At 43.6% G+C, this 25,273-nt stretch overlaps 1 protein-coding gene across 3 annotated transcripts; it reads right to left on the minus strand.

The window, feature by feature from the left end:
- Positions 1–3,660: 3,660 nt before the first annotated feature.
- Positions 3,661–24,770, minus strand: RIC3 (RIC3 acetylcholine receptor chaperone). Of its 3 annotated transcripts, none has more exons than XM_042784520.1 (6): positions 24,403–24,770; positions 15,619–15,842; positions 14,272–14,350; positions 12,079–12,172; positions 6,039–6,187; positions 3,661–4,945 (listed from the first exon to the last, which is right to left on the minus strand). In XM_042784520.1, exons 2-6 carry the CDS (start codon positions 15,814–15,816, stop codon positions 4,455–4,457), a joined length of 1,011 nt encoding a protein of 336 aa, XP_042640454.1. In that variant the 5' UTR covers positions 15,817–15,842; positions 24,403–24,770; the 3' UTR covers positions 3,661–4,454. The 3 variants fall into 3 exon arrangements, with proteins under 3 accessions (XP_042640454.1, XP_042640453.1, XP_042640452.1); XM_042784519.1 differs by lacking the exon at positions 24,403–24,770 and adding an exon at positions 24,113–24,304 and having other exon boundaries at positions 6,039–6,184; XM_042784518.1 differs by lacking the exon at positions 24,403–24,770 and adding an exon at positions 24,113–24,303.
- Positions 24,771–25,273: the final 503 nt, after the last annotated feature.

Below are 25,273 nucleotides of genomic sequence, written 5' to 3' on the forward strand. Positions count from 1 at the left end.
TCAAACTGGACTTCTGCCCTGCTTGCTTGACTTAGGACACAGTGGAATTGCCTGCTCCCATGCTTCTAAAAGGTGGTTCTTAAAGACTGACCAGGACTTGTGGACTCCTAAGCCCTCAAAACCATATTCCCAGGGTACTTTGCTAAATAGCTCCCTGAATAGCTTAGAGTTTACTCTCCTGGAGTGCAAGGTAGCAACTCTGCTGTCCTTTTTTCTCACTACACTGAAAGTTTTAAACTCAACCATTTCATGATCACCGTGGCCAAGTGTTGTCACTTGAGCCTACTCAGCAGCTAAATGCCACACAGCCGCTCACCCACCCTCCCCCCACTTGGGAATGGGGAGGGAATCGGAGGGGCAAAGGGAGACTTGCGGGTTGAGATAAAAACAGTTTAATAACAGTAACAGAACAATACACTGACAGCAGTATCAGCGGGTAATGTACAATACAGCTGCTCACCACCTGCCGACCGACACCCACCCGCTCCCGGCCTGTGATCCCGAACACAAAGGCCCCACGGCCACACTCCCAGAAGTGGCAGCCTCTCCCAGCCCTCTCCTGCCTTTATATAGTGAGGGTAATGTCACGTGACACAGACTATCAGCCAATCGGGGCCCAGCCCTCCAGCTGTGCTCCCCCCGCCCCCACACACAGGTGAGGGCACTGGGCCCTGGGGAGCCCCTGGGGTCTCAGGGGGCTGCAGCTCCTCCCGCTGCCAGACCAACGGGAGCTCTAGGCCAGCCCCAACCAGGACACCAAGAAAACCACCTACCATCACAGGCTCGCCGAGTTCTTCTCAATTCACAAATAGCAAGTCTAGGAAGGCATCTTTCCTGGTTGGCTGAGTACCTGTGACAAGAAGTTCTCTCCTACAAACTTCAATAATTTCCAAGAACTGCTCGTCTCAGCAGTATTATATTCCCAGTTGAGGGACAGGAAATTGCAATCTCCCATAAGGACTAGGGCTACAGATCCTGAAATTTCTATTTGCCTATAGAATAACTCATCAGTGCTTACATCCTGGCTGGGCAATTGGTAGTAGACACCCACTGCAACATCTCCTTTGTTTTCCACCCACCCTAATCCTCACCCAGAGGCTCTCAGCCACATCATCACTAACTCTAAGGACGGTACAATCAAACCTCTCCCTTACACATAGTGTGACACCTCCACCTCGCCTGTCCTGCCCATCCCTCCCAAGCCACCTATAGCCCTCATCCCAGCACTACAATCGTGGGGGTCATTCCACCAAGTCTCACTAATAATAATATCATAGCTCTGGGGCTGACCAATGCTTCCAGGTCATCCTGTTTGTTTCTCATACTGCATGCGATGGTGTACAAGCATTTCGGATACGCTCCTGCGCCCTCTGTGCTCCCAGGAGCACTGAAAATGTTCCCACTAGCATTGTCACCCTCAGGCAACACCATGCCAGCCCTTGGCTTACCCACCGCATTCTCTTGGTATCCCCTCCCCCCTCTTAGCAATTCTAGTTTAAAGCTCTCTTGATCAGCCCCACCAGTTTATGCCCAAAAACACATTTTGCCCATTGGGACAGGTGGATCCTGTCAGGTCCCAGCATACCTTGTCTCTCGAAGGCTCTTCCATGATTTCAAAACCCAAAGTTTTGGTCCTGGGCTCGGTCCTAGCTTCTAGGAAGATCTGTTCCATGCTCTTCCCAGGCACAGAGGTGAGGTTGACGGGTATCTTCCACTGGACCAGGTTGCTCAAAGCACCGGCCAGTCTGACCTTGGGCACTTCCAGAGAGGGGGCATCCACAGCTTCTCTGGTCAAGCTGCTCCAGTGTCTCACCACCCTCACGACCAGAGGCAGTTCCCTGTGTGCCCTGGCTCCTCACCATCCCCAAGGCCCTGGGCTGGGCTCACACGCCACGCATCAGTGTCTTCCCTGGACTGGGGAGACCAGGAGGGGCCAGAGAGTCCAGATGCAGTTGCCAAAGTACCAAACAAGAGAGGAGGCAAGTATTTTTACTGTTATTTTCTTGGTTTATTTTGGGGGCTTTTTAAAAACTGTTTATAGCCCAACTTTGAAAAGAACTCCTTGTGAAGCAGCTAGCAGGGACCTTAATGCTAAAGGCTAGCACTTCTTCCTGGCAGTACTGCATTCTTCTGCTTCTCCAAAGGAACAGCTGCCTAGCTTCTTTGCTTGATCTGTTGCTATTCTTCGTGCACAGCCACAGGGGGGTCTAGCTTCATCTTCAACCACCCATTGGGCAACCTTCTTGTCCTCATACTGAAAAACTCCATCTTCAGGCCCCATGGGCCTCGGTAGCCCTCTAAGGGACAACTATCGTCCCAGTGCAGCAGCCTGGCAGAAGACAGGTCATCTCATCCTCTTTCCTTGGGGCTCAGAGCAGAGGCGATGGCACCCCTTCAGGAGGGGTGCGGTGCGGGCAGGAGGTGGGGGACAGGAAAGAAGGGCTCCCAGCACCCGTGGCAATGAACACAATAGTTGTTGATGCCAGGAGACGGAATGGGTGAGCCTGCAGGACGGCCAGGTGCGGAGGCTGGGCCTCCCAGCTAATGGCAGGCACGGAGGCTGGGCCGGGCGCTCCTGCGATGCCATTGCCGTGGCGTCACGGTGGGAAGCCGTGCTGGAGGTGGATCCGCTTCCACCGGTTCTTCTTGATCCGTGGACTGACCCACCTCCGTGGGCTCCACGTGGTCAGGTTGTACCGTGCGGCTGACGGTACCCCCCGCCTGGCACTGCCTCCTCTCCCTCTGCGCTTCCTGCAGCCACACGCCGCCTCTCACCCCACGCAAAGATGGGCAGCCACCAGATCTGCTCTTGGACCTCACTTCCAGGCATCCTCGGAACCCGAGGGCCTCGAAGCTCAGCAAACTGTGAGCCAGCTGCTGGGGGCCCCGTGTTTATTTGGCCGGGAGCAAACAGCGGTGAGGTGGTTTGTGACAGGAGGTCGCTGTCACGGGGGTGCATGGGGCCAAATATGGCTGTTCTGGGAGCTGGGGGCCTGTGGCCTGAACGACGTCCCCTTTCAGGCCACAGAAGGAGGGAGAAGGAAGAGGGTTGGGGGGCTGCGGGCCCCTTTCCTGGGGCTTGCTCCCCTGTGCCCCCTTCTGCTGCCCCTTGGGCACAGGGACTGCCCTCCAGCCCCTCGTGTGCCCGGGCTCCAGCCCCTCCTCATCCCGTGCTGGGCTCCCCTGGGCGAGATGCCGGCAGCGGTGTTCGGGGGGGCTGGGGGGTCCATGGTGACACCCCACCGACCCGGCTCCCTGCGAGCGGCGCCGCCGCCCCTGCCCGACAGCAGCTGTGAGGGGGTGAAGCGTCCAGACACCCCGCTGGCAGGAACGGGAGGCCCAGCCGGCCTGCCCCAGGTCTCCCAGCACTCCATAAAAGAATTGCTGTTTGCCAAGTGTTGCGTGGGCCCTTCTTCGCCGTCCCCTGGCCAGGCCCCTGGAGCGTGGGGAGGTACCATCTCCTCTGCACGGATCCCCGAGGGAGAAGGGAGGAGAGGGCCTGGTGTCCTTGGGGCCACTGTGCCAGCGCTATGCAAGGAGTCTGTTGGAGGCCACCAAGGGAGGTCCCTGGGGCCTGGAGGTGGCGGGATTTCTTTTCAGTCTCAATTTCACCCTCGCTCTAGTCTCTACTTTTAACGACAAACCCTCTCACTGCTTTTCTTTTTTTCTTTTTAATCCTCAAGGATATTTTTACTGTTCTTCGCTCACATGAAGTACGGGCCAATTCCTACACTCATCTAGGAGTTTCACCAAGACGTTTCACTGTGGCTATGGCAAACACAAAGAACAACTCATAATGCTTCAGTCTTGCTCATGCTCTCCCTGGGACACACCATAGATTAGGCTACTGGTCCTGCAACATGGAATAAACTGGAAAACATGCTGTAGGTTAGGGTAGCATATGAACTTTGTGGACTGTAGTGACAAGAGTTTCTCAGGCATACAGCAGCATGACATGGTTGAGAAAGAGTCACGTGTGTGACTATGGTCTGCTCTGCTGATCAGTTAACATTCAGGTAAGAGAAAGAAGGCATACCTTCTTCTCCAGCTTCCTGATAATCTCATAAATATATATGGATTTGATTAATTTTCATAACTGGTAGCACACAAACAGATGTTTTTGAGAAGGTCAGAAGGGACATTTGGTTAACTCTGGGATGGCAAAGGGCAAAAAAAGGACTGCTTCTTCCAAATCAGAAATAATCACAAATATTTGAGCAGAATAATCTGTTCCAAGATAAGAGTCTCCAAAAAGCACTGTTGGCAATGTCATGGTAAGCCATGACAAAACGGCTTGAAGGAGGGCACTCACTTCCAGTTCAGGTAGATGATGTGACACAGGAATGAAATTAGTACAAGTTGATGAACACACAGAAGTCTTCACTGGGAACAAAAACCACACAAATGACAGTTTATGACCTTCGTCATCTAGATAACATCCACAATTGTTCCTATTACTCAAGTCCTTTCGTGTTGCGCTTTCTCAGTGTACCTGTTTCATCTGAATCACTGTCTTTTTGCTTTTTCAGTACTGCATTTTCATTTTCTGACTCCACAGACAGATCCTCTTGGGTTGACTCTTCTGCTTCACTGCAGCTTTCAGAGTGGAATCCAGTGTTCTCCGCTATGACAGCAGGATCGTCGTCCTCGTAACAACAGCAGCAATCCTCAATGCTTTCACTGTGATGAAGGTCCCTCTCCTCTTCACTGATGCCAGTTACCTTGTCCTTTTTCGGCATTAAATCATGAATGCCCCTTCCCATGGTGAGATCAGATAGCAGGGTTTCATTGCACAGATGCTCCTCCTCTTCTATGCCCTCCATCCTTTCTGCCAGTTCTTCTGCAGAGGGCTGGCTCAAGTCAGGGTAATCTACAAGGATTGTGTCCTGTTTGCGCTTGAAGCAATCAGAATTATCATAGATAGGATAGGTCTCTTCTGGATAACCTTAGGAATGAAATGATATACAGCTTGAAGCGTTACCAGCATTTAAAAGTAGTACTGACTTCAGTGATGGGTGCACAAGCTTGTAACAACAGCTGGTTTTAGCACCACCAGTATAAGTGTCATCTATTTAATGCCATGTATATGTCACAGTATTAAACCCATGGCAACAATGTGCAAAACATGACTTCTTGGGAGATGATAAGAAAACTCCACTAAGCTTTAGGGAGCCAGGATATCAACCCTGACTTTCACAAGTGAATATCTGAGCTTTGATGAAAACTATGGGAGCTAACAGGTGAAAATTGCATGTCTTGGATCCTTAAGTAGAACCTCTTTTTTTGTGCTTCTGTCTACAGATTGACTGATTCATGTTTTGAAGACTTTTTCTGTAAACAGCATTATTTATAAAGTTAAAAAAACAAATATGTCAAATACTTTGTGCATTTCATTTTAGAAAACAGTGTTCGAGGCCACTGTTTTTGCTTTATGTTTTGAATCATTTTTGAAAGCTTCTTAAAGAGCAAGGAATTAAGTCTGCATTTAAAATTATGATAGTGAGCAGCTCAACTAGGGTATCCTGAAAGCACATTTATGTAACAAGTATACATCAAGGAATGGAAAGGACATTAAAATAAAGAATTTTTAAAAGACAAACTTCCTGGACTCGACTTTTACAACATTGGAGCAATCAAATAATGACTAATCAAAAGCAAAAACTCTAAGTTATCCAAAACATAATTCTGATTTCCAAGCGTTTTATGATTTTGCATGAAATCTAGCCCAGCAAAGAAGGGAAAGATATAAACCTACAGCAGCCAAGACCCAGTAGCAGATGGAGTGTATGTGAATATTCATATGCCACTTTTGGCAGCAGATACGGTAGTGTTTACACTAAAGGAAATGCTGGATGCCTCAAAATCTATTTTCTTTCTATTATGGTTGGGAAAACAAACCAGCCCTTGCAAAGTTTTGAACACCAACTTCTGAAAAGGAAGGATAAAATTAACAAAAAATTGTGAAATTATCTGGATCTATAAGTAATCCTTATTCAATTTTTCTTGCCAGGGTAATGGTAACAAAGGCTCTTGCTTACCTTCCCAATCCTCCATGTAAGGAGCTTCTTCAGCTTCCTTCTCAGGAGAGATTCCATCTATGAATTTTCCTTCTTTCATAACTCTAGTAATTTCTCGGAGTTGCTGAAGTAACCTTTTTTCCTGGTCTGTTGTAACATTTTGAGTCCTGCTAGAAAATATTAGACACCAGAATTCAGTACACTATTATTACAGACTACTAACAGAGTTTGAACCCAACTGTTTGGTCCATCCCAGCAGCACAGTCTGAAGAAACCTGGCTGCGGTATTATCACTATTCAGTATCTGCACATGGTCTGCACTTCAGCTTGGTATAAAGGTTCATCCATTTACCCAGAAAGTCTGCAAACTTAAACAGGTAAAGGAAGGCAGGTACAGCCAATGTGAGCTAAAGATGGAAGTGACACACAAGCAAGAGTTATGGTACAAAAGACAGCACAGAAATTTCTGGCCTTTAAAAGAGTGCTAGAGGGCCATGCCTTGTGTGAAGCATTGTAAGAAAATGTAATTCAGAACCTATGCTACATTTAAAACAACTTGTGGGGCTGATTCAAATGTCTCACACAGATATTAGTCTCAAGAGTCATATGATCCCTAATTATGACAATTAAAGGTATTACATTTGCAAGGCCTCATTAAGAAATGTCAGTTGGACAGATCATCGTGTTGCTATACAGAGTCAACAATGCTGCCTGGTGGGGAGGTGGGAGGAGAAGCAGGAAGGAAGATTTAAAAATGAAAAGAAGGTGTTAGATTTAACTTTAACTTGCCCTTTAGAATCAGAGGGAGAGTGGGAGAGGACGGAGATTTTTACCAGATTAAAAGCAAACTATAATTTTGACTGGTTCTACACTGCTGATTCTAGTAATTACTACTACTCAGATAATAGTTACATACTGTTGTAACAAAAATGCTTTCAACAGGTAAGATTGTGTTGTTTTCTCTGAAAGAAACAAAGTCTCCTAAAAAGCTTAGGGACAAAAAAAGAAGTATTTGGAGAGTGGCGATCTGACCTCTAACTCACTCAGTAGGTCAGAATGACACCGGCTATACTTAGGGATGAAAATGGTTCTGACTGTTCTGCTTGTTTCATCTAAAGTTTCAAGTTGTTCTTGAGCAGGTGTTTGATCCCTGTGTAAGGGCCAGTTCAAACCTCTCGGGGACTGAGGCACTACTGTGATGCTTGTTTGAATCTCACTGTGTTTTAGGCCCCTGGTTACTCAGAGGGGGTGGCACTTGGCATGCACGTAACGCTGAACTGTGGGCAGTACGTGAGGTCAGACAGATGATCTCCAGCGATCTCCAGGCTACCAGACAGACAGATAATCTGCAAGGTTAGACAGCTGCTCAGTGAATCTTAGGGGTACGATGGGAAGAGGGGAGCTGGAAAGAGATTGATGATTTTGGATTTAGGCGATTAGTGTCTACCTAAACCTTGTTTCAGGTACCTGAATTCTCATAAACTTGCAGTGCCCACCTTCAGTTTTTCCTCTTATTAACTGTTGCGACTAAAGCAGCACATTAATAAGTACTTTGTGCTACTCTACGTATACAGGAATGATGGTGACATGATAGTTACTCCACTAAAGGCAGCAGTCATACTGGTTCAAAGCCAAAGAGATTAACATCATACTGCTGGTTTGTGTGACAGTGATCAAAGTGCTGACCCTGGGCTAGATTTTGAGCACAGTTGCACACACAGTTGTCTGTAACTGAACTTACCTCAGGAGCGGGGCCACTGGTTTCATTAGGAGCTATCCAGATTAAACTGTTTGGCTGAGATCACAAGGCTTAGTATCACTCCTCTGCAACTTCCCTGAGGGGCACTTTGCCCCACAGTTTGAAAAGCTCATACAGTCCCAACACTATATGGAGGTTGCATTGAGTCCCCTCAAGTTGCAGCGGCAGTTTGTTCCACAGAACAAGTAAGGGTTTGAAGCAGCATCTTCTCAAAAGCCTGGGTTATGCAGATGTAGAATTTGATATGTGAATTAAGCAATTAAGCAGCACACAGAAAGAAATGGTTTCATCAGCTAGCTGCCTTTGACAGAAGCTGTAATAGAACCGCTAAACTAATCCTCCTTTTATAGACAAAAGTGTATGTAATTTGAATATATATTACCTGGATGAAGACAGAGAGGCCTATCTGTTTAGCACAACGGGGAGATATGCTAGCTCAGATAATAGGATCAATCAATGCAGCTGCATCACTGTGGCATTTCATATAGGAAAATTCCTAATATGCTGGATACTTTCATTAGAAAGCACTACTGTCTTATTGCAACACAAGGTCTCCGTATTTCAGAGTATTCCTCCTCCAGATACCTTGCTCAGAAGACAAATTTCCCTGTAGAGAGGGAGAAAACAAAGCCCATGCACTATTTCTATTTCATTTAAGGCCTCTAGGAAGACTTACTGTAGGATGCTGGCAATGTATAAGACATTTGGCTGCCTGTGTACGGGAGATTTACCAGGGTATAATGCACTTATGAATACAAAGAGGACAACAGATGCAAAAGGTTTACAGTGTAAGAAAAGGTCATTATTTTTGCTCTGTGTGTTTGTAGCTCCAACACAGCTATTACTTCTCATACTGGCAATGCTTACATTTTGTAGAGTCCCAAAGTGCTCACTAACAGGTAAAGTAAAGGTTTCTTATTCTTACACTGAGATCAGAATATTTCCTAAAGAGCTATCATGACTTCAGTGAAAATCCATAATTTAACATTTTATCTCAGACATGTCAAGTGGTATTTTTTTGCTTGATCTTAAAATAATCGCTATTAAAATGTGGCTATGGCCCAAAAATGGCACCCTACAGAGTACAGCCTCTCTCCCTTGCCCAGATTACATTTGCTCAGTTTACGGTAAAAAGGTAAGTTTTTCCATTTGACAGCCTGGTAAACAGGACTTTAAAAACAGGTAATCAAGCTGTATTATTTCTACCTCTTACCTAAATACCAGAAATTGAATTATTTTTTTACAATAGAATATTGTACAATACTCCCATTGATAAAAATATTTACAAGTATTCTTCAATTTAAAGTGGTTTCAAACCATCAAATTTTACAGACAGTGGTGGAAAGAATATAGGTGAAACAACTGTGAGAATGGGTAGGAAAATCTTTTGTACCCGTTATATCACTGTCCCAATATTGAAACACTCTGCTAAGAGCCTAGGAAAAAGCAATATGCATGCTTTTAATGCAGAGAGCCCTATATAACCATCAATCAAGTCTTTATTTCTGAATCATCAAATTACCAGCAAGGCTCTTCATCCCTGCTAAGAGGTACTGGACTGTAAAGGTCTACATTTAGAAACTGCAGATACTGAGGTCCCCCTTAGTGAGAGAATGCGATGATAAATTATAAAACTGTATCATTAAAATTTATAACCTGTTGAAAAAAGAGCTGGGAAGAGTGCTAGATTTTCTCAGAGCTGTGAATCATGATATCCTTAGGTACTGTGTACTACCCTTTTAAGTGTGCATTAGGTAACAATTATCTTTGCCCGTCTCTTAGTTTAGGTCTGGTTATGTTGCTGAGGGCCCAGCCAAGTAGTTCTTTCTTCCTCTTTCTTTTTTTACCTTGCTTCTAGTCCTAGCTAATACATGTTAGGCGTTATTAAAAGTATCTGTACTTGTACTTTTTGAAAGTTTTGCATTTCTGCAAGGGGGTTTCTGTACTTAAGGCTGTAATGATTAGAACTGGTATGCTGGTTTGGAAGGACGTTGGTCTTCAAGCCTCATGAAAAAAAAAAAAAAAAAAAGCAAATCCAAGTTTCTGCCTACCTTCTACAACACAGGGCTGGATAATACTAACTATCCCATCTGAGAAAACCAGATAATAGTATTGAGAGGTCTTCCAGCTTCACTTCACTCAAATGCTTTTGAAAGAAAAAGAAATAAGCAGGACAAGCCACAGCAAGAAAACAACATGTACACTTGCTACAGAGGAAAGCAGAATAAAATTGCATGGCACAGCATGTATTTTTCCTTTGAAACAGGATTTCTTTCCTTGGTACAGCATTATCTACGAATAAACTGTCCTTCCAAACTCATCCAGATTTCAAAAGCAAAGTTTTTTTGAAGAAAATATACAAAATCTTTGGATTCTAAGAACCTTCACCAGAAGGAGAAAGCCAGGGTGAATCCTGGAGCCATTCAGCCAGGAGAAAGCTCCTGAAGTGAGAGGACACTGAGGCATGAGTTCAGACCTCAGCACTATTGCACTGTGTGTTATGGTGATACACTTTTTTGTGACAATGTAAAATACATCCTTTGGTTTGGTTACTGACACTTCACTTGGCAGGCTGGGAGTTGCTTTCCTGTATCTAGCACAATGGGCCATGGTCTAACCTGGGGTCTTTTACCATTAGTTTAAATTTGATACCAGTAATTTCTTTCACTGATTTTACTGTTGTAAGGATTTCTGTTTAACTGCATATTAATAAATGGAGCTCAAGTAATTTTTGCTCTCTCTGCTTTCCACTTAAATCTATCAACATCCGGATTGAATAAACCTAGCACTGTACTCTGTGCTCTAATTACCTTCTCTAACCATACATTTTATTTTAAGACATTCATCCCATAACTGAACTTAATGAGTATCACAGTGTAGATTAAGAAAGCTTCAAAGTCTGGGTATATTCAAAAAACAGCTATTTGCTCCATCTAGAGGTGCTTTCCTCCTGTTCTTTAAAGAGCCTACACATAAAATTCTTTATTAGATTCAGATTCTGATTTCTCCTTAGGCCTTTAGATCTGTCTATATAAATAGTTTCGTTGAACAAAGAAGGGAAGTGCTACTAAAGCAAGGCTCTGAGCCAATAACACAGAGTGGAACAAATACTGGATCAGACCCTAAATCCATTTTCTCAGTAAAAAATGTCCTATCCTGAGAATCAGCACAGTATCTGGGCAGCTTATAAGCCTATATCCGGCAGCTTAAAGGTACGCATAGAGCACTGTGTTAGCTCTCTAAAACAGAGATGAGTAATAGTCAAAATAGCAGCCTTCAGTTTCACTGACAAAACCAGGGCAGCTTAGGGCTTCTCCCCCTGGAACCTGTCTAACACAGGCACGTGTGGCACCCTGACAAGTGCAGCTGCAACACAGGGCACAGTGCAAAGTGGCAAAACTACGCGCTCAAAGAGAACATGGTTTGAAGGATAAATGAATATAACATGCAGGTTCAGCAAGTTGTTCCTACAGAATGGGTTAGAACAGGCACTGACTGATCCAGATGAAGTTAACATGCATTACAACCTTAATAGCTATCTTTTTTACTTGCAAACGTCACCTTAATGTTCATGGCATTTAAATTTTCAGACACTGCAGTTATACATTGTTCTACTGATGTGTTGTTACACTCCTTAAGAAAAACACAGACTTGTTTCCAGTGTTTCTTTATAACGTAGAATAGGGATCTCGTATATTACAGCAAATATTAATAAACATAATAAATTTTTAAATCCTGATTTTACAACTCTTTCTTTTATATTTAGAAGCAAATGCACGGATTTACTGGTTATAGGGTGGAACTAAATTATGGAATCAGATTATTATACAATTCTGCCTTAAAGAAATATTTTATGGATATTCTAGCAGGCATTTACATATATTTTTATTTAGAAAAATAATCCATAGATCAGGAAAATAACATAAAACAAACAGGTCTCTTATGAATCATTCAAAATATTACTTTGGTCACACAAGACAGGTTATCTTATATACTTTGAACATAGGGGTTTAATTTTCTGTTTACTCACACCTGTCATTATCTTCCAAATAACAGACTGTACAAAGGGGGAGGGTAGGGATATTTGCTTTTTTTTTTTAAGGAAAATGAAGTTGTAAAAAATGATTTATTTTAAATATAGATGCTGAAAAGAGAAGAACTGCTGAACAAAAAGTGTGATGTGTAAAATCAAATTTCTACAATTTGAAGTAGCAATAAAAATGGTATTTTAATATAGCAAATGTAAGAAAGTTTTATTTCTAATCAGAGCAGATCCTTCAATTGCTTTAATTTGAAATATACCTGTCACAGTTAGGTCCTACTCGGTTGATTAATTTTTCCATAGCTTCTTCTGTCTCTCTCAGTTTTTCCTGGAGTTGAGTGAGCTCATAGTCAGCTGTAAAACAAACAAAACCCCAAGATCTGTCAGAAGGAGCTTTGAAAATATATCCCTGTCCCATTATGACAGGAAACATACGTTGTACCAAACCAAACTGGCTCTGAGGAAACTAGAACATGTAGCTTAAAGAGTTTTACCTACTTTTCCTCGTATAAGAAAGTGAGGACTATTGCCAGTGGTAATAGGACACATAGAAAGCACCGTCTTTCAGCAGCTCCCAAGCAACTTCCCAGTAATCAGAGTGGATGGGCCATGGTAAATGCCTTGGAAATTAAAGTTAGGGAAAAGAAAATAGCATCTTTTTTTTTGTAAGGAAACCATAGTGTTTTACTGTCTATTGCAGAGTTAATAGTTCTCATGGAATTTCCCTGTTAAGACCTTGGGAACAGAGACAAAAGGTCACTTGAGCATTTTCTAACAAGTCTAAGGTGTGAGAAACCACATCTTTACCGAAGAGAATGAAGTTCATGGGCTTGATGGCATCCAACCCTGCAGAGGTGTGCCAGGCTAAGCAGTGAGCACTAAAGGTCTGCCAGGCTCACCGGGATGAACAACAGCTAGCCACAGGGTGTCTGTCTGGGGAGCAAAGCACTGCATTTCCATGGCTGCACTTTTTTCAAAAAAGTGTGTCCATAATACAGTAGTAGACACCCATGCATACATGCAGGAACATTCATCCTGGCTTTAATTTAGCCGAAAGCATTAACAGTGAAGATGCAACAGCATGGACATATCAAGAAAAATGCTTGAGCTCCCTGTTTGGCTTTTGTAGCTCATGCTCAAAATCCTATAGCTGAGACCTCATTGTTCCCCACTGAAGAAAAATATGAAACCAGCCTGGGTTAGTTAAATATTCAGCTGTTACAGGCACACCCATTTAAGCAGCACAAAGGCACAACGGAACTCTGACATTGTAGGAATGGAGAAAGCCATCCAGAAACATCCTGCTTTTGGAAAGATCTCTATTCTGCAGAGAATGTCCTCACTAAATGTAGCACTGATGTTATTATTTTGCATGTCTGAAATAGGGGAAGGGAAATCCGCAAAGGTCCTTGGAGGAAATTACTCCCTGCAAGCCACTGTGTTCCTAGTCCAGTGACTTGTCCCCTGCTCTGATACAGCTCGGGATGAATGCTTTATGAATACAAATTAAGAGCTATAGAAAAAGGCAGAATAATTTTCATCACTAGTTCTTTGGGTTATAATGACAGTAAATATTTAACTTACTGCAAAGTTAGCTTCTCTTACCAAACATTGGAGAAAAAAATACAATTACCACTGCTAATAAATTGCACAAAAGTCCCAGGCACAATGCAATACAAGTGCACTGAAAAACAATCTATAACACCGAGTGCATTAGGTATTCCTAATATACGCATTAATGTCAAGATAATTACAGCTATGTTCTTGCTGCTAGCACTTTTTATAAAGCCCTAAGTACTTTTCTTTCCTATTACAATTTAGCCAGCTAAACACAAAACATTTAAATACTGTTATGGTAACTACTCATCCAATGTTCAATAGTAAATTTATTAATCTAGCTAATAAAAGTCTGCAAATAGTTTATCCCACTGATGTTTAGGTAAAATCACAGAAACATTTCAGAATACTGTTTACTTTCTCATCAACACTTTTAGAATTGCAAAAAGGTAAAGGAAAAAGTAGGGAAGTGCCTGGTAATGACTTAAGAATTCACAAATTCAAAAAAATGAAGGTAGCTTTTAATATCTTTACATACTATTACTAGAATATTACGGGTTGTAGAATAATTAGAGGTGGACATCCCATTATCCATTTTTAATCATTAGCTACATAGCTTTTCTGCAAATCCACACAGTTAATTCCATGAACCTCATGAAAAGCCATGGCTTCCAGGGGGGCTTGGGATCAGGCTACTATCTCATAGTCTCATTAGCTGAATGAGATTAGAAAGTGACGGTGCAATAATTCACTTTTAACTCTTGCTCATTCCAACACAGAAGCTTCTGGTTTTTTTCTTTACAGGGGTGAACAGCACCTTTAAAGTGTGCCCAGAACTTGAAGAACCTGGTTGGAACATGCCTCTACAGAGCCAACAGCTACACAGTCATACTCACTGATTTTCCTCTTCATGTTTCCAGGTGCAGCAGTAGGGCATTTCCGCTCTCCAGCAGTAGTTTTTCCCTTAGAAGCCAGCTGATGAGTGAAAAAAGACAACTCTTCTATCAGTTATCACAGTAGTAATATATAAGCCCCAAAGGCAACAGAAAATAGGATAGAAAACTAAAATATGCCAGAAAGTAAACACAGGAAAGCATGCTCAGCAGCATAAATAGACAACTATGAAAGATACCTGGGAGATCTTGCTAGCTGAAAACTCCACTTAGAACAAATGGTATTTTTAAGCATAGTGGAAGCATAACTCACCAAAAATAACTTCTTCATTTTAGAATATTTACCTGTTCCATTCTTCTGCATATAGGACAGAAAAAACCCTCATTGATCAATTATTGTGAAATAAAGGGCAGGTTCTGAAGGAATTACATGTGATCCCGCTTGTCCCTCTTGCAATGCTTTTTGCCATTATTCCTTACCAACTTTGTACACGCAGCAAAGATACCGGCTAACTCTATCCAGAAGCTACAGGCTATATATTTCTTTTGACTTCTCTGCGTTTGATCAGTTCACGCAATTCACTTCATTCTTGCCTCTGTCTGTCCAGTGCAGGCTCAACTGTTTGGACACTGCTCAATCTAGATTCAGCCCTCACACAAAGGAAAAAAACATTTTCACAAGTCCACTTCTCCCTCCTCTCACACAGCTGATGGTCATCACCTACATGACAGTCACATCTGTGTAACAAAAAGGCATGAGAAGTTCAAATCACATGTGAAACACCTGAGGGAAATTTGGGCTGTGTTTTTTAAAACTAGCTTTCTACCAGTTCCTCAGCTGGGATAGTTCTAGTGTCGTCAATACAACCTTACAAACTCCCGTTCTCCAACAACACGGTGCTTCTGTTCCAGAAGGTATGCAATGACTGCACTCCCTCTCTCCCACTTTAAATACATAACACAATACGTGACATATACAGTATATATAATAAGTAGTCACCCATAACAGAAAATAATATTATGTGCATATTCAAAATTACTCTAACACTGTTCTAAACATACACATTTTCCAAGGGGGAAAAAAAATCCTTAAAAAAATTGTAAGAGGTCATAGGCCAATACAGGATCACAGCAACCCATCCCTGCACTCTTAGCTACAATCCTTGCAATAGCAAAAACCACAGGATACACCAGTCTTTCAATCACCAGTCAAAGGTCCAGCATAAACTTTTTTTTTTTTTTTTGAGAAAGGCTGAAATGGAACCAGGTACAGAAATGGGACTATAATTTCTGTTTTGAGGGTTTTTTTAGTTGTTACTTCCCTGACTTTTCAATTTATGTTGATCTTACCTTAAATAAGATGTACAGGATATATAAGAAGATGCCAAATCCATATATAGGAATAATCTGCCCCACAAGACCTCTCCCAGTTCCACCAATGCTTCCACCACCACCTCCACCTGCCTTGGCTTTGGCAACTGCTTCAGCAAGGTGAGACCTTGCAAAATGAGGAGCAGCCCGGCTGTCGGGAGCGGCCTGGTAATGCATTCTCGGTGGAAAGTGACCAAGTTTCCCTGCAAAAAAAAAAACACACGGCAATTATTTTTCTTCTATTACTTTTCACCCTTTTACATGCAGCCTAAAACTGCAGGAGGTGTGACTGAACTATCTTCTCTACTTTTAAATGGACCACGACTGATAAATAAAGTAGCTTGTTGGACTGTAAGTACTAAGTCTGTAAACTCAATTCTCAGTCATTTACCATATGCAGTGCTAGGAGTTAGGTATGCACAATTACTCTCTTGATTTTAAGAAGAGGAAAAGCTGGCAGGGCAATTAACAAAACACAGATTTTAACAGGTATCTACTCATCCAAAGACCTTATGAATCAGCATCCCTAACAGGATGAAGACCCAAATTCCTGGTTCTCTGCTCAAAAAAAAACCAGTAACGTATCAGTTTTCTGCTGTGAGACTGATCTTTCAATATTATGCAATGTATAAACGACTACCCATCTAACATCCTGATACATGACTGCAGTATTTGCCCAGTATAGATTTTTCGCTGTTACCATATGTCCCATCCCACTCTGTGGGCTAGGGTGAGGAGGTTTTTAATCCTCTGTGCAGTAGTGACAACAATCACCCAAAAAGTTACTCCAAAGAGCAAGTTTTTACTTGAAATCTGACAGTGGCACAACAGATAGTATATCAGCTAGGCAAAACCCTGAGCAATGACCAAAATCTGCAAATACAATGAAAACAACGGCTGAGGCGAAACTTACAGCATACACCGACAAACCACAAACACACCTACAAACCGTACATGTCACACAGAGCAACAAGCCTTAAATCTTGTAACACATACCAACAAGTCATATATGCAGAATAGGAATGAATAGGAGAAAGAAGAAGGGAGATTAAAAAGGGGGGAGAGAGGCAAAGAGAAGGATTTCAGCAGTCCTGGTTCCAGCATGGTCCAGCCAGCCTAGAGGACCAGTTCCATAGGGGTGCCACGTGGGGCATCAATTCTGTCCTGTTGTGATCCCTTGCCACTCCTCCAGGCAGGTACTTGGATTCATTAGGCTAATTAGATGTCATGCACAGTTCATGCTTCTAGAACCCTCCGGGCCCTGGTGCATGCGCAGTTTGCACCCGCCGAGCTCTCTGGAAATGGGTCGGTGGGCTTGGGGGTCGCTGGGGAGCTGCTCCCCGCTCCCTGCAGACGTGGCTGCCATCAACCCTCCCTCTCGGCACATGCGTCGTGAAAGCGGCCTCTCCAGAGGCTCCTCACAGAGTCGCTCAAGACAGGGCAGTCCAGCCTCGGAAAGGCACGGTCCCATTTCCCTGGGAACCCCCCTCATCTCGCCGCAACTCTTCTGTCATTACCTGAACAACTCCGGCATTTCCATAGGGATTGTCTCCTTTGCCAAAGTTCGCCATCAGATGTTTGAGGCATTTACTATGATTTTGGTCGGGCCATCACACTGTAAGTAATATTTTACCTGATTTTACCAAATGAGTAATGAAAGATAAAGAAAAGTGGCAGCACCTCAAACTGTTCTCCTTCAACATGTGTTAGGTAAAGCACTATAAGAGAGGAGATTGAACATAGCTTGGGACATTCTATCGTCAGCATTTTAGAGGGAAAAAAAATGGCTTCTAGCCTTGAGAGAGGCAGAAATAATTTAAAACGAGAAAGGGGAGTGAGCATACATGGATGCATGGATGCTAGAGGAAGACTACAGAGAGCCTGAGACAGTGCTGCAGACAATTTCATTCAACTGAAAGGCACTAGAATCTCAATTCATCTAAGCTCACGCATTATTCTGTTTTCTTGCTGCCATCAGTTCAACAATTTTGCCATGAAATTCACTGTTTCACTCCCCCGTGTACTTGACATCCTGCTTTCCATCTCCACACCCAGCCTGGACTTGCACCCGCCGGCCCTTCCACCGGCCGGCACTGCCCAGAACGGCTCAGCCACCCGCCACCGAGCCTGGCGGCAGGCGGCACCGCCGGAGCAAAGCCGGGCAGCCTGCACCCCTGCACTTCCATAAGGAAAATGAAAACCAGGCTTGAAATAGCACTGAAAATAACTAGCTTTACGTCTGTGAGTACCCAGCTGCAAATATTTTTCTGAGAAGCAAGACAAGAGAAAATTAGATTAAATTAACATTTGCTCTTGCTAGGAAACACCAGCACAGGCAGCTAAATTCCTGAGCACGGAAAATTACAGTTAACACGTATTGGGAAGTGATATCAATCATTCCTGAGGGTCTACTATTAAAAACATATTCTTCTTGTAGGTGATGGCATACATTCTTTGAGTGCTGTAGGCTTTAGTGAACCAGCCTGGGTATACCACCATTGACCAAAACCACTTAGATTAGCTCAACTTTGGCTTAAATTTGAGGAAGCTGTTACCATGCACTTTAAATTTAGTGAACTACTCAAAGTCTGTGATGGGCATAGCGTCTTATTTACAAGAAAGTCCCACTGCTCCAGCAGGAATGCCTTGTAGCAGTAGGTCACTGTGGAAACAAGTGTGATATTATGTAGATAGCAGTATCACTGAAGTGGGGATGAAACAGCAGGGTTGATAAACCTTTGTAAAACATCTTATACTCATGCAAATATTCTTTATTAAAAAAAAAATATTAAGAAAGAAAATAATTGACAAAGGTGAAACTGTATTTAAAGGGAACAGTCTTCTAAATTATCCATAAGGCCTCATGTATGCTTTAAAAGATTCAATTCAAGTAAAGATAATGAGGCCAAAGGGACACACACTAGTCATTTCATTATCAAAATAATTTTAAAGGGGGAGGTTCATGGCTCCTAGTTCTAAGTTTTCCCTGTTGATTTTTAAACTTTTATAATGATTTCCAAATTTTTAAAAAATATTATTTCCCATAGCTTTTTATTGTGAAGAACCCAAGCAAATTATAGAGGAAATGGATGGCACAGGCAACTTAAAAGCAAGATATGCAAAAAGCTGTCAAATACACAGTATACAAATGGAAATGCATAGCAATTTGGATGCCACTGTCAGTTGAACGACACCATGTGCTATTAAAAAAACCAACACCCTAGCACACACACCAGCAGGTGATGTGACCGGATTCCATGTTTCCAGGGATGAAACCACTTTCAAATTGAGTCAACATACTCTCCCATCAATAAAATCAAGTCACACTTCTACATGAACACAGAAGTGCCCGTGCTGGGTCCGTGTTTGCTGCACCATCCAGTTGTCAGTGCTGTTGGTACTTCAACAGGACACTTTCCATGCTGTGGGAAGGGAAGAGCACTAACCTCCGTTTAGCTTTGAAGGGTGCCACCATGCTGCTGGTTTTGAAATGTTTCTCAACTCCTCTGTGACAGCCTGAGGACTGCCTTCACAGACCTGACTGCTGCATGTGGTAACTCCACCGAATACACCCTACCTGGCTTTACAATCTTTTTACCTAAGGTCTACCCAATACAATCAATAATTTGTCAGTTTAATGATTCAAATCAACTTTGCAAAACAGCTACGGGGCAAGTAGAGTTTCTTTTGTCTAATCCTGTCCCTTCAAAAGCTTTAAGTCCAAAAATGTAATTATGCCCAGCTAACATTTATGTTGAGAGACTGTAGATTTCTGAATGTAGATGAAGTCCTTAATAGCAGTACCATAATTACAGTGGGCTTTTTAATCTTTTAACAATATTAACACTCAACTGAAAAAAGCAAATCTTAAAAAGTATATTTATAGCACACCTAATACAACAGCCAACCAGCTGATAATATTCAGACCATCCAAGTATCTTTTTTCCAAGAAAGCTGTTACATGGTCTACCTAGTGGGCTTTAGGAATTGCTGCTGAGCCTAACCTGACTATATATAAAGTTATTTAGACTTAAGTTATTGTATGATTCAGCAACTATTAGTGTAGATAATATGTCTTTCTGCAACATCTGACCAGCTGTAAAATGCTGGGATACACACGTATAATAAAGAAATAAAGCCTGACATGCAGTACATACGGGCTGCTGCTACATTGTCTGCACTCCATCCATCAGGAGATTTACCACACATTACTTCATTTATAGAATGTGCATGTTCTTCAGACCCCAGGAAGTGGAGGAGGTGGGTTAGAGACAGAACATGGCAGTCTGGGAAGAGTGTGTGACTTGTCCAAGCTGACAGCAAAGCAAAAGATGCTGTCCTCATTGCTTCTCACATCTCAACCAAGCTGGTCCTCAAGGAGACAGCACCCACAGTTCTGCTCATCCTCTGCAGTAAGCGCTCTGCCTTTTTGATTTGTTTCCACCCCAAACCCATGGTTACACTACTTTGGTTTGGAAATGTTAAGATTAGGTGTGTTTTTTCCAAATAAGACATTTACTTTTCCTTACTGTGCACGCAAAACCAACCAACCAAAAAAAAACCACCACAGCCCAAGAACAAACCAGCTAGACGTTCTGCAAAAGCTTTAACTGAAAAAACATGTGACAGTGGCATACAGAACTATCCTCCTGCCTCAGCAATGCCAAGTCCAGTCCTCAAACCTATATTCAAACTGTACAATGACTCCCACATTTAGGGATGCTTAGGTCCCATTTACATTTTCCTGGTAAAATGTTCATTGCAGTGACTGAAAAAGAAAACCACCACTTTTTCTGACACTCACAGGGATCAGAAATGAAATTGTGAGAACCAAAACTCAGAGTTTACATTTTTCTCTCCTGCTCTGTTTGACTTTGTATTTAAAACAAAGCTTTTGCCAAGTAGGATATGCAAGACCTCCCTCTCTGGTAGATGCCAATAAAGAGGCATTCATACCGAAGCCTTTGTCTCAGGACACTGGAATCAATCTTTAGCCCCTCTCAGCAGTGTTTTTTCATATAACATTTATTTTATCTCTCTCTCTGTCCAGTGAGATTAATTGGCCAAAGGGTTCTAAAGCTGCAAGTGGCAACACACAGAAAGACAGACAGACTCAGTAATAAACTTCATCTTCTCTAGACTGAAAATGCCCTCCTAGGTTTTCTTGCATGACCTCCATGTTTAGTATAATAGCTTAAAATAACCTATACAGAAACTGTTTTCTTGACAGTTAGTCTAAATTCTCTTTCAAGCCACTATACCATTTCTGCTGCTATTCTTTAACACCCTCTATTTTCCCCAACACCTTTTCCCACAGAAAGCCCAAGTAATTAATCCTTTTTATAACACTACAAGCTCACGTTCCATTCATTGTTGAAGTCACTCTCTATTTCAGTATGATACACTATCACAAGACCCATATTTTAGATTTTTTTACACATGCAGTCAATTATATATTTCCTCTTCTAAATACTTCTCATTCTGGCAGACAAACAGTATGCATTCATTTAGTTCTTGCTCTTTTACAAAAATACATTTACAAAATAGCTCTGTGTTCCCAACAACACAACTTTAGAAACCTACCCAAAAAGGTTAGAAGGAATGACAATTTTGAAATGCTTACTTTAAACCACCGCACAGGTGTTTTTAATGGACACAGTCAAATGCTTGGACATTTTTCATTAAATACTGCAGGTGGAGGTTAAACAGGAAAGCACAAGAGGTACCCAAAATAGAAACATCTTAATTTTCTGAAGTAAGGACACCTGCAGATAACTGATGTATGCACTGAACAAATGCAAGCTGGGCAGAGGCGCTACCTAAACAGTCATGTATTTTATTTTGTGAAGCTGATGCCACTTGATTGTAAGATAGCAGACAGACTATACACCTGTTGCCATGGAGCTGTAAGGTTTTTCTTAAACTACCAACTCAGAGAGTAGCTTTACAAAATGCATGGCATGTATTTATGAACATTATACTTAATACTTTAAAATTGCTAGTAGTTTTTTTTTTTTCCGTCTTTCCTGAGGGAATTTAAAAAAAAAAAAAAATTAAATTGTAATGCCTGTCCATGAACTAGAAATGTGATACATTCACAGTAAGTTCTTTAAATAAAGTTCTTTCATATACATGAAACTACTACTGTGAAAAAGAACACCTTTCCTGTCTGAAAGACAGTATTAACTTTTATAGTGCTATGCTCACTATTTTCCTAAAAGTGACCTCCAAATTAGGCTTTATTAGAGAAAGCACCATTCCCATGCTTAAAGCCTTTTTTGATAAAAAGCCTTCTGTAACACTGAGTTCTAACAAATGGTAGTGAACTTTAAGAATGTTTTATTCAGAGGCATTTTGCCCCCAAGACTACAATAAGCACTTTATAACTTCAAGAATGACATGATTACTTCAAGTCCCTGAAACTTCTGTCAGGTAACTGCAGTTATCAGCTCACTGAAGAGGACGACTAATGACAGAGATATGAATTAGACTGTTCAATCAAGATTTATTCTTCCAATAAAAAATAACTTCAGGTGAAATAAAGTTTGGTCTACAGAGCAGGTGTAATGACATTCTTGCTATCAAATTGAAAATATGGACTATAAATTCTCATCTGAAACGGATCAGCTGAGGTGAGGTATTATGTCCTTAGCCAGAGAGGTGCTGGGGTGCAACAGATGAGCACACCGAGCACTCGCTCTGCACCAGGCACACACAACCTCATGCTGCACTGTGATCTCCTGCAGGATGATGGAAAGAGTATTTATACTACATACTGATGATGGAAAGAGTATTTATGTTACCTATTTTAAGCATTTAACTGTGGCTGTGATTAGTCAGCTTATGACAGCACTGCCTGAAGCAGGCTGTGCTAGAACAGGTATGAAAATCATTCATCAGACACACGTCACTGAAAATAATTTGGGGGCAAGTTTTTTGCTGGGGATTTTTTTTGAACTAGTTTTTCTGTCAGATCAATTCAATCCAGTCCATCCCGCAGCCAAAGAAAGAAGCACCAGAACATTAACTGACAATTGCCTAAGACTGCACTGCTGCAGGAAAACAGTTTGTCAAACTCCACCACCTGGTATCACTGTGGGATGAGAGTCGGGAGCTGCACAGGGGCACAGACAGGTACCACGTCACAGCGCGTCTGCCCTCAGCCCTGCCTCAGGTAGGTGACTCCACAGTCCCCTTTGCGGGGCCCAGCACCGTGCCCTCACAAGACTGCTCCGGATATACCATCAAAAAAAAATCAGCCACCATTCAGGTTTCCAGTGTTAAGAGATTCTGCAATGACACTACAAACCTGTAGGTCTACAGTGCTGATGAACCTATATTCAAGTTCTTAAGGACCAAGAATACACACAGCAGCCGTGGAAGGGTAGCTGTAGCACAGAAGTCAGGTATTTCAGTTCAACATAACATTGTTTCAGCAGTAGCTTCAGTCTGAACGTCCTTAAAAGCCCTGGTCAAATGAAATCAATGTCACTGAAGTGTACGGTCACGTAAGAACCAGGCTGCTGGAAGGAGGAGGAAGTCACTGAACATGAGTCCCTGTGGGACAGCACCCAACACAACCCAGAAGTTCTCCATACTTCCACCAGCCTCACCTCTGGCTCACAGGCAGCCCAGGGCAAAACTCTTTCTCTGCCAAGACCCAGGGCTATGATACTCGCTCCTACTGTGAAGTGCCTTTGGGAGAAAGACCTACAGTAAGAGGCAATGGGCACAAAAATAACGGGAGATGTCTGTATGAACCCAACCCTGTAGAAGATGAGGCACGCAGAGTGGGAGAGCAGGCAAGGACACAGCTCAAGGGGCCGCAGGGACAGGACCTGAGTCTAAATGAGTCATCATGTGGCGCATCTGCTATGAGAATCTGGTGCACAAAAAACAAGTTTAAAATACTGGAGCAGGAAGCTAAGCAATGAAGGTGATTCAAATGAACTTTTATTTCATATGCAACAACAAAAACATTCCGTACAGAAAGTAACAAAATAATGAAGCTTTCAAATAAAAAGTGATGCATCACAATGGAAAAAAAAAATGTATGAGTAGGTCTCTTTTCAGTATCTTCCCACTTAAATAAAATGATATTGGTAAGATTTTAAACGATTTTTTTTTTTTTTTTCTGAAGGGAAAAGAAAAAGGTAGATCACAGCGAGAGCAGCGAACTCCATCCCTGGCAGCCCACACGGCACCGAGGGGCGGGCAGGGCAGCGCCGCGGCACACGGCCGGGTCGGACGAACGGCGCCGCGTTCCCACAGCCGGCGGCAGCGCACGGTCCGCCCGCCCGCCCCAGGCCCAGGCCCGCGCCCCGCCCGCCCGCCCGGCGGCAGCGGCCCCGGGACCGGCCCCGGGACCGGGACCGCCCGCCCCGCACTCCCCGCCGAGCCACCGCCCGCGTCCTGCGCTCGGCCCCCGACCAGCAGCCGGAGCCCAGGCCTCGGCGTACCGGCTCACTCTTACCCTCGGGCGGCGCGGCCGCGGGCTCCTGCCTCCCGCCGCCCCGGGGCAGGAGGGCCCGCGGCAGGAGGAGGGAAACGCCGAGCACCAGGCAGGAGGCGGCGGCCAGCCTGCGGCAGGCCGCGGACGCCATGGCGGCCCCGCGCAGGCGCGGAGCTGCGGCGCCGGCGGGCGGGCGCCTGAGGGCGGCCCGGGGGCTGCGGGGGCCGCGCTGCCTAATGCCGCCGCGCTCGCCAGGTTGGCTGCCCGCCCCCCCCCCCCAGCCCGCCTGGGCAGCAGCGCTGCGGGCTCACCGCGGGGAGAGGGAAATAATCGGCACTGCGCCTTTTTTGTTTGTTTTTCTGCAGCTCCCGCCCTGCTGCGAGGCGGTGTCGGTGGCGGCAGTGTCAGCGGTGCTCCCCCGGGGCCGTACCGGCGGCGGGGCCGCTGCTGTGAGGGCAGCCGGGCGTGCGGGGGCACGGGCGCCTCGGCTACAAGAGCTGGCCGAGGCCGTGGCCCGCCTGGGTTCTCCGTGTGGGGTTGTTTCCCTCCTTGGAGCACAAGGAACAGATGTAGAAAAGACCTGACCGTATTTAAAATTAATTCAATTGACCGCAGCTATCTTAAGAAATTTAAGAATATGCATGTATTTCCAAAAGAGAGCTTGAAATTCGTGTATTGTCGATGCATTTGTTTAGGTTCCTGCAGTGCAAAGTCGTCTGGAAACCACCTGCCTACAATGCTAACAATAAAAGAAGTGAAGAGGGAAGTTCATTGTTCGTGCTCGTTCATTTCCACCGTCTTAAGCAAAAAACTGCCAGTCATGTCAAATTAAATTATATGGTTTTGTATTACCATTATATTTATATTACACTGTATTACTGTAGTTGAATTAGACTATTTTCCATGGGGTCTGGGCTGTGACTACTGAATTTAACTCACTTTACGCAAGAGCTACCCTTAATTAGACTTGAGCTGAAAGCAGAATTGCTTTGACTAACGCTGCAGACCACTACGGCAGCAGAATACCAGAGACTCTTTCATTACCACAAAAGAGATACCCGCTATCAGCACAGCTGGAACTGGGCAGGCGATTCCAGAAGTGGGTCTCCCTGAGCACCTCAGCCCTGGGGAGACGGCAGCCCGTGGCCAGGTCCCACCGGCCGTCATCGGACCAACCCGGCT

This window comes from Tyto alba, unplaced genomic scaffold (assembly GCF_018691265.1).
Source record: "Tyto alba isolate M040663 unplaced genomic scaffold, T.alba_DEE_v4.0 Super-Scaffold_8, whole genome shotgun sequence".
Classification (NCBI taxonomy): domain Eukaryota; kingdom Metazoa; phylum Chordata; class Aves; order Strigiformes; family Tytonidae; genus Tyto; species Tyto alba.

Bases quoted from the DNA above. Each gene is read 5' to 3' on its own strand.
- RIC3 (XM_042784518.1), bottom strand. From the start codon at position 24,242: ATGGCGTCCGCGGCCTGCCGCAGGCTGGCCGCCGCCTCCTGCCTGGTG. The intron at 15,843-24,112 runs GTAAGAGTGAGC...TTTTTTTTGCAG, and splicing joins CGCGGCCGCGCCGCCCGAGG to GGAAACTTGGTCACTTTCCA. The intron at 14,351-15,618 runs GTAAGATCAACA...TTCACTCATCAG, and splicing joins TCCTGTACATCTTATTTAAG to CTGGCTTCTAAGGGAAAAAC.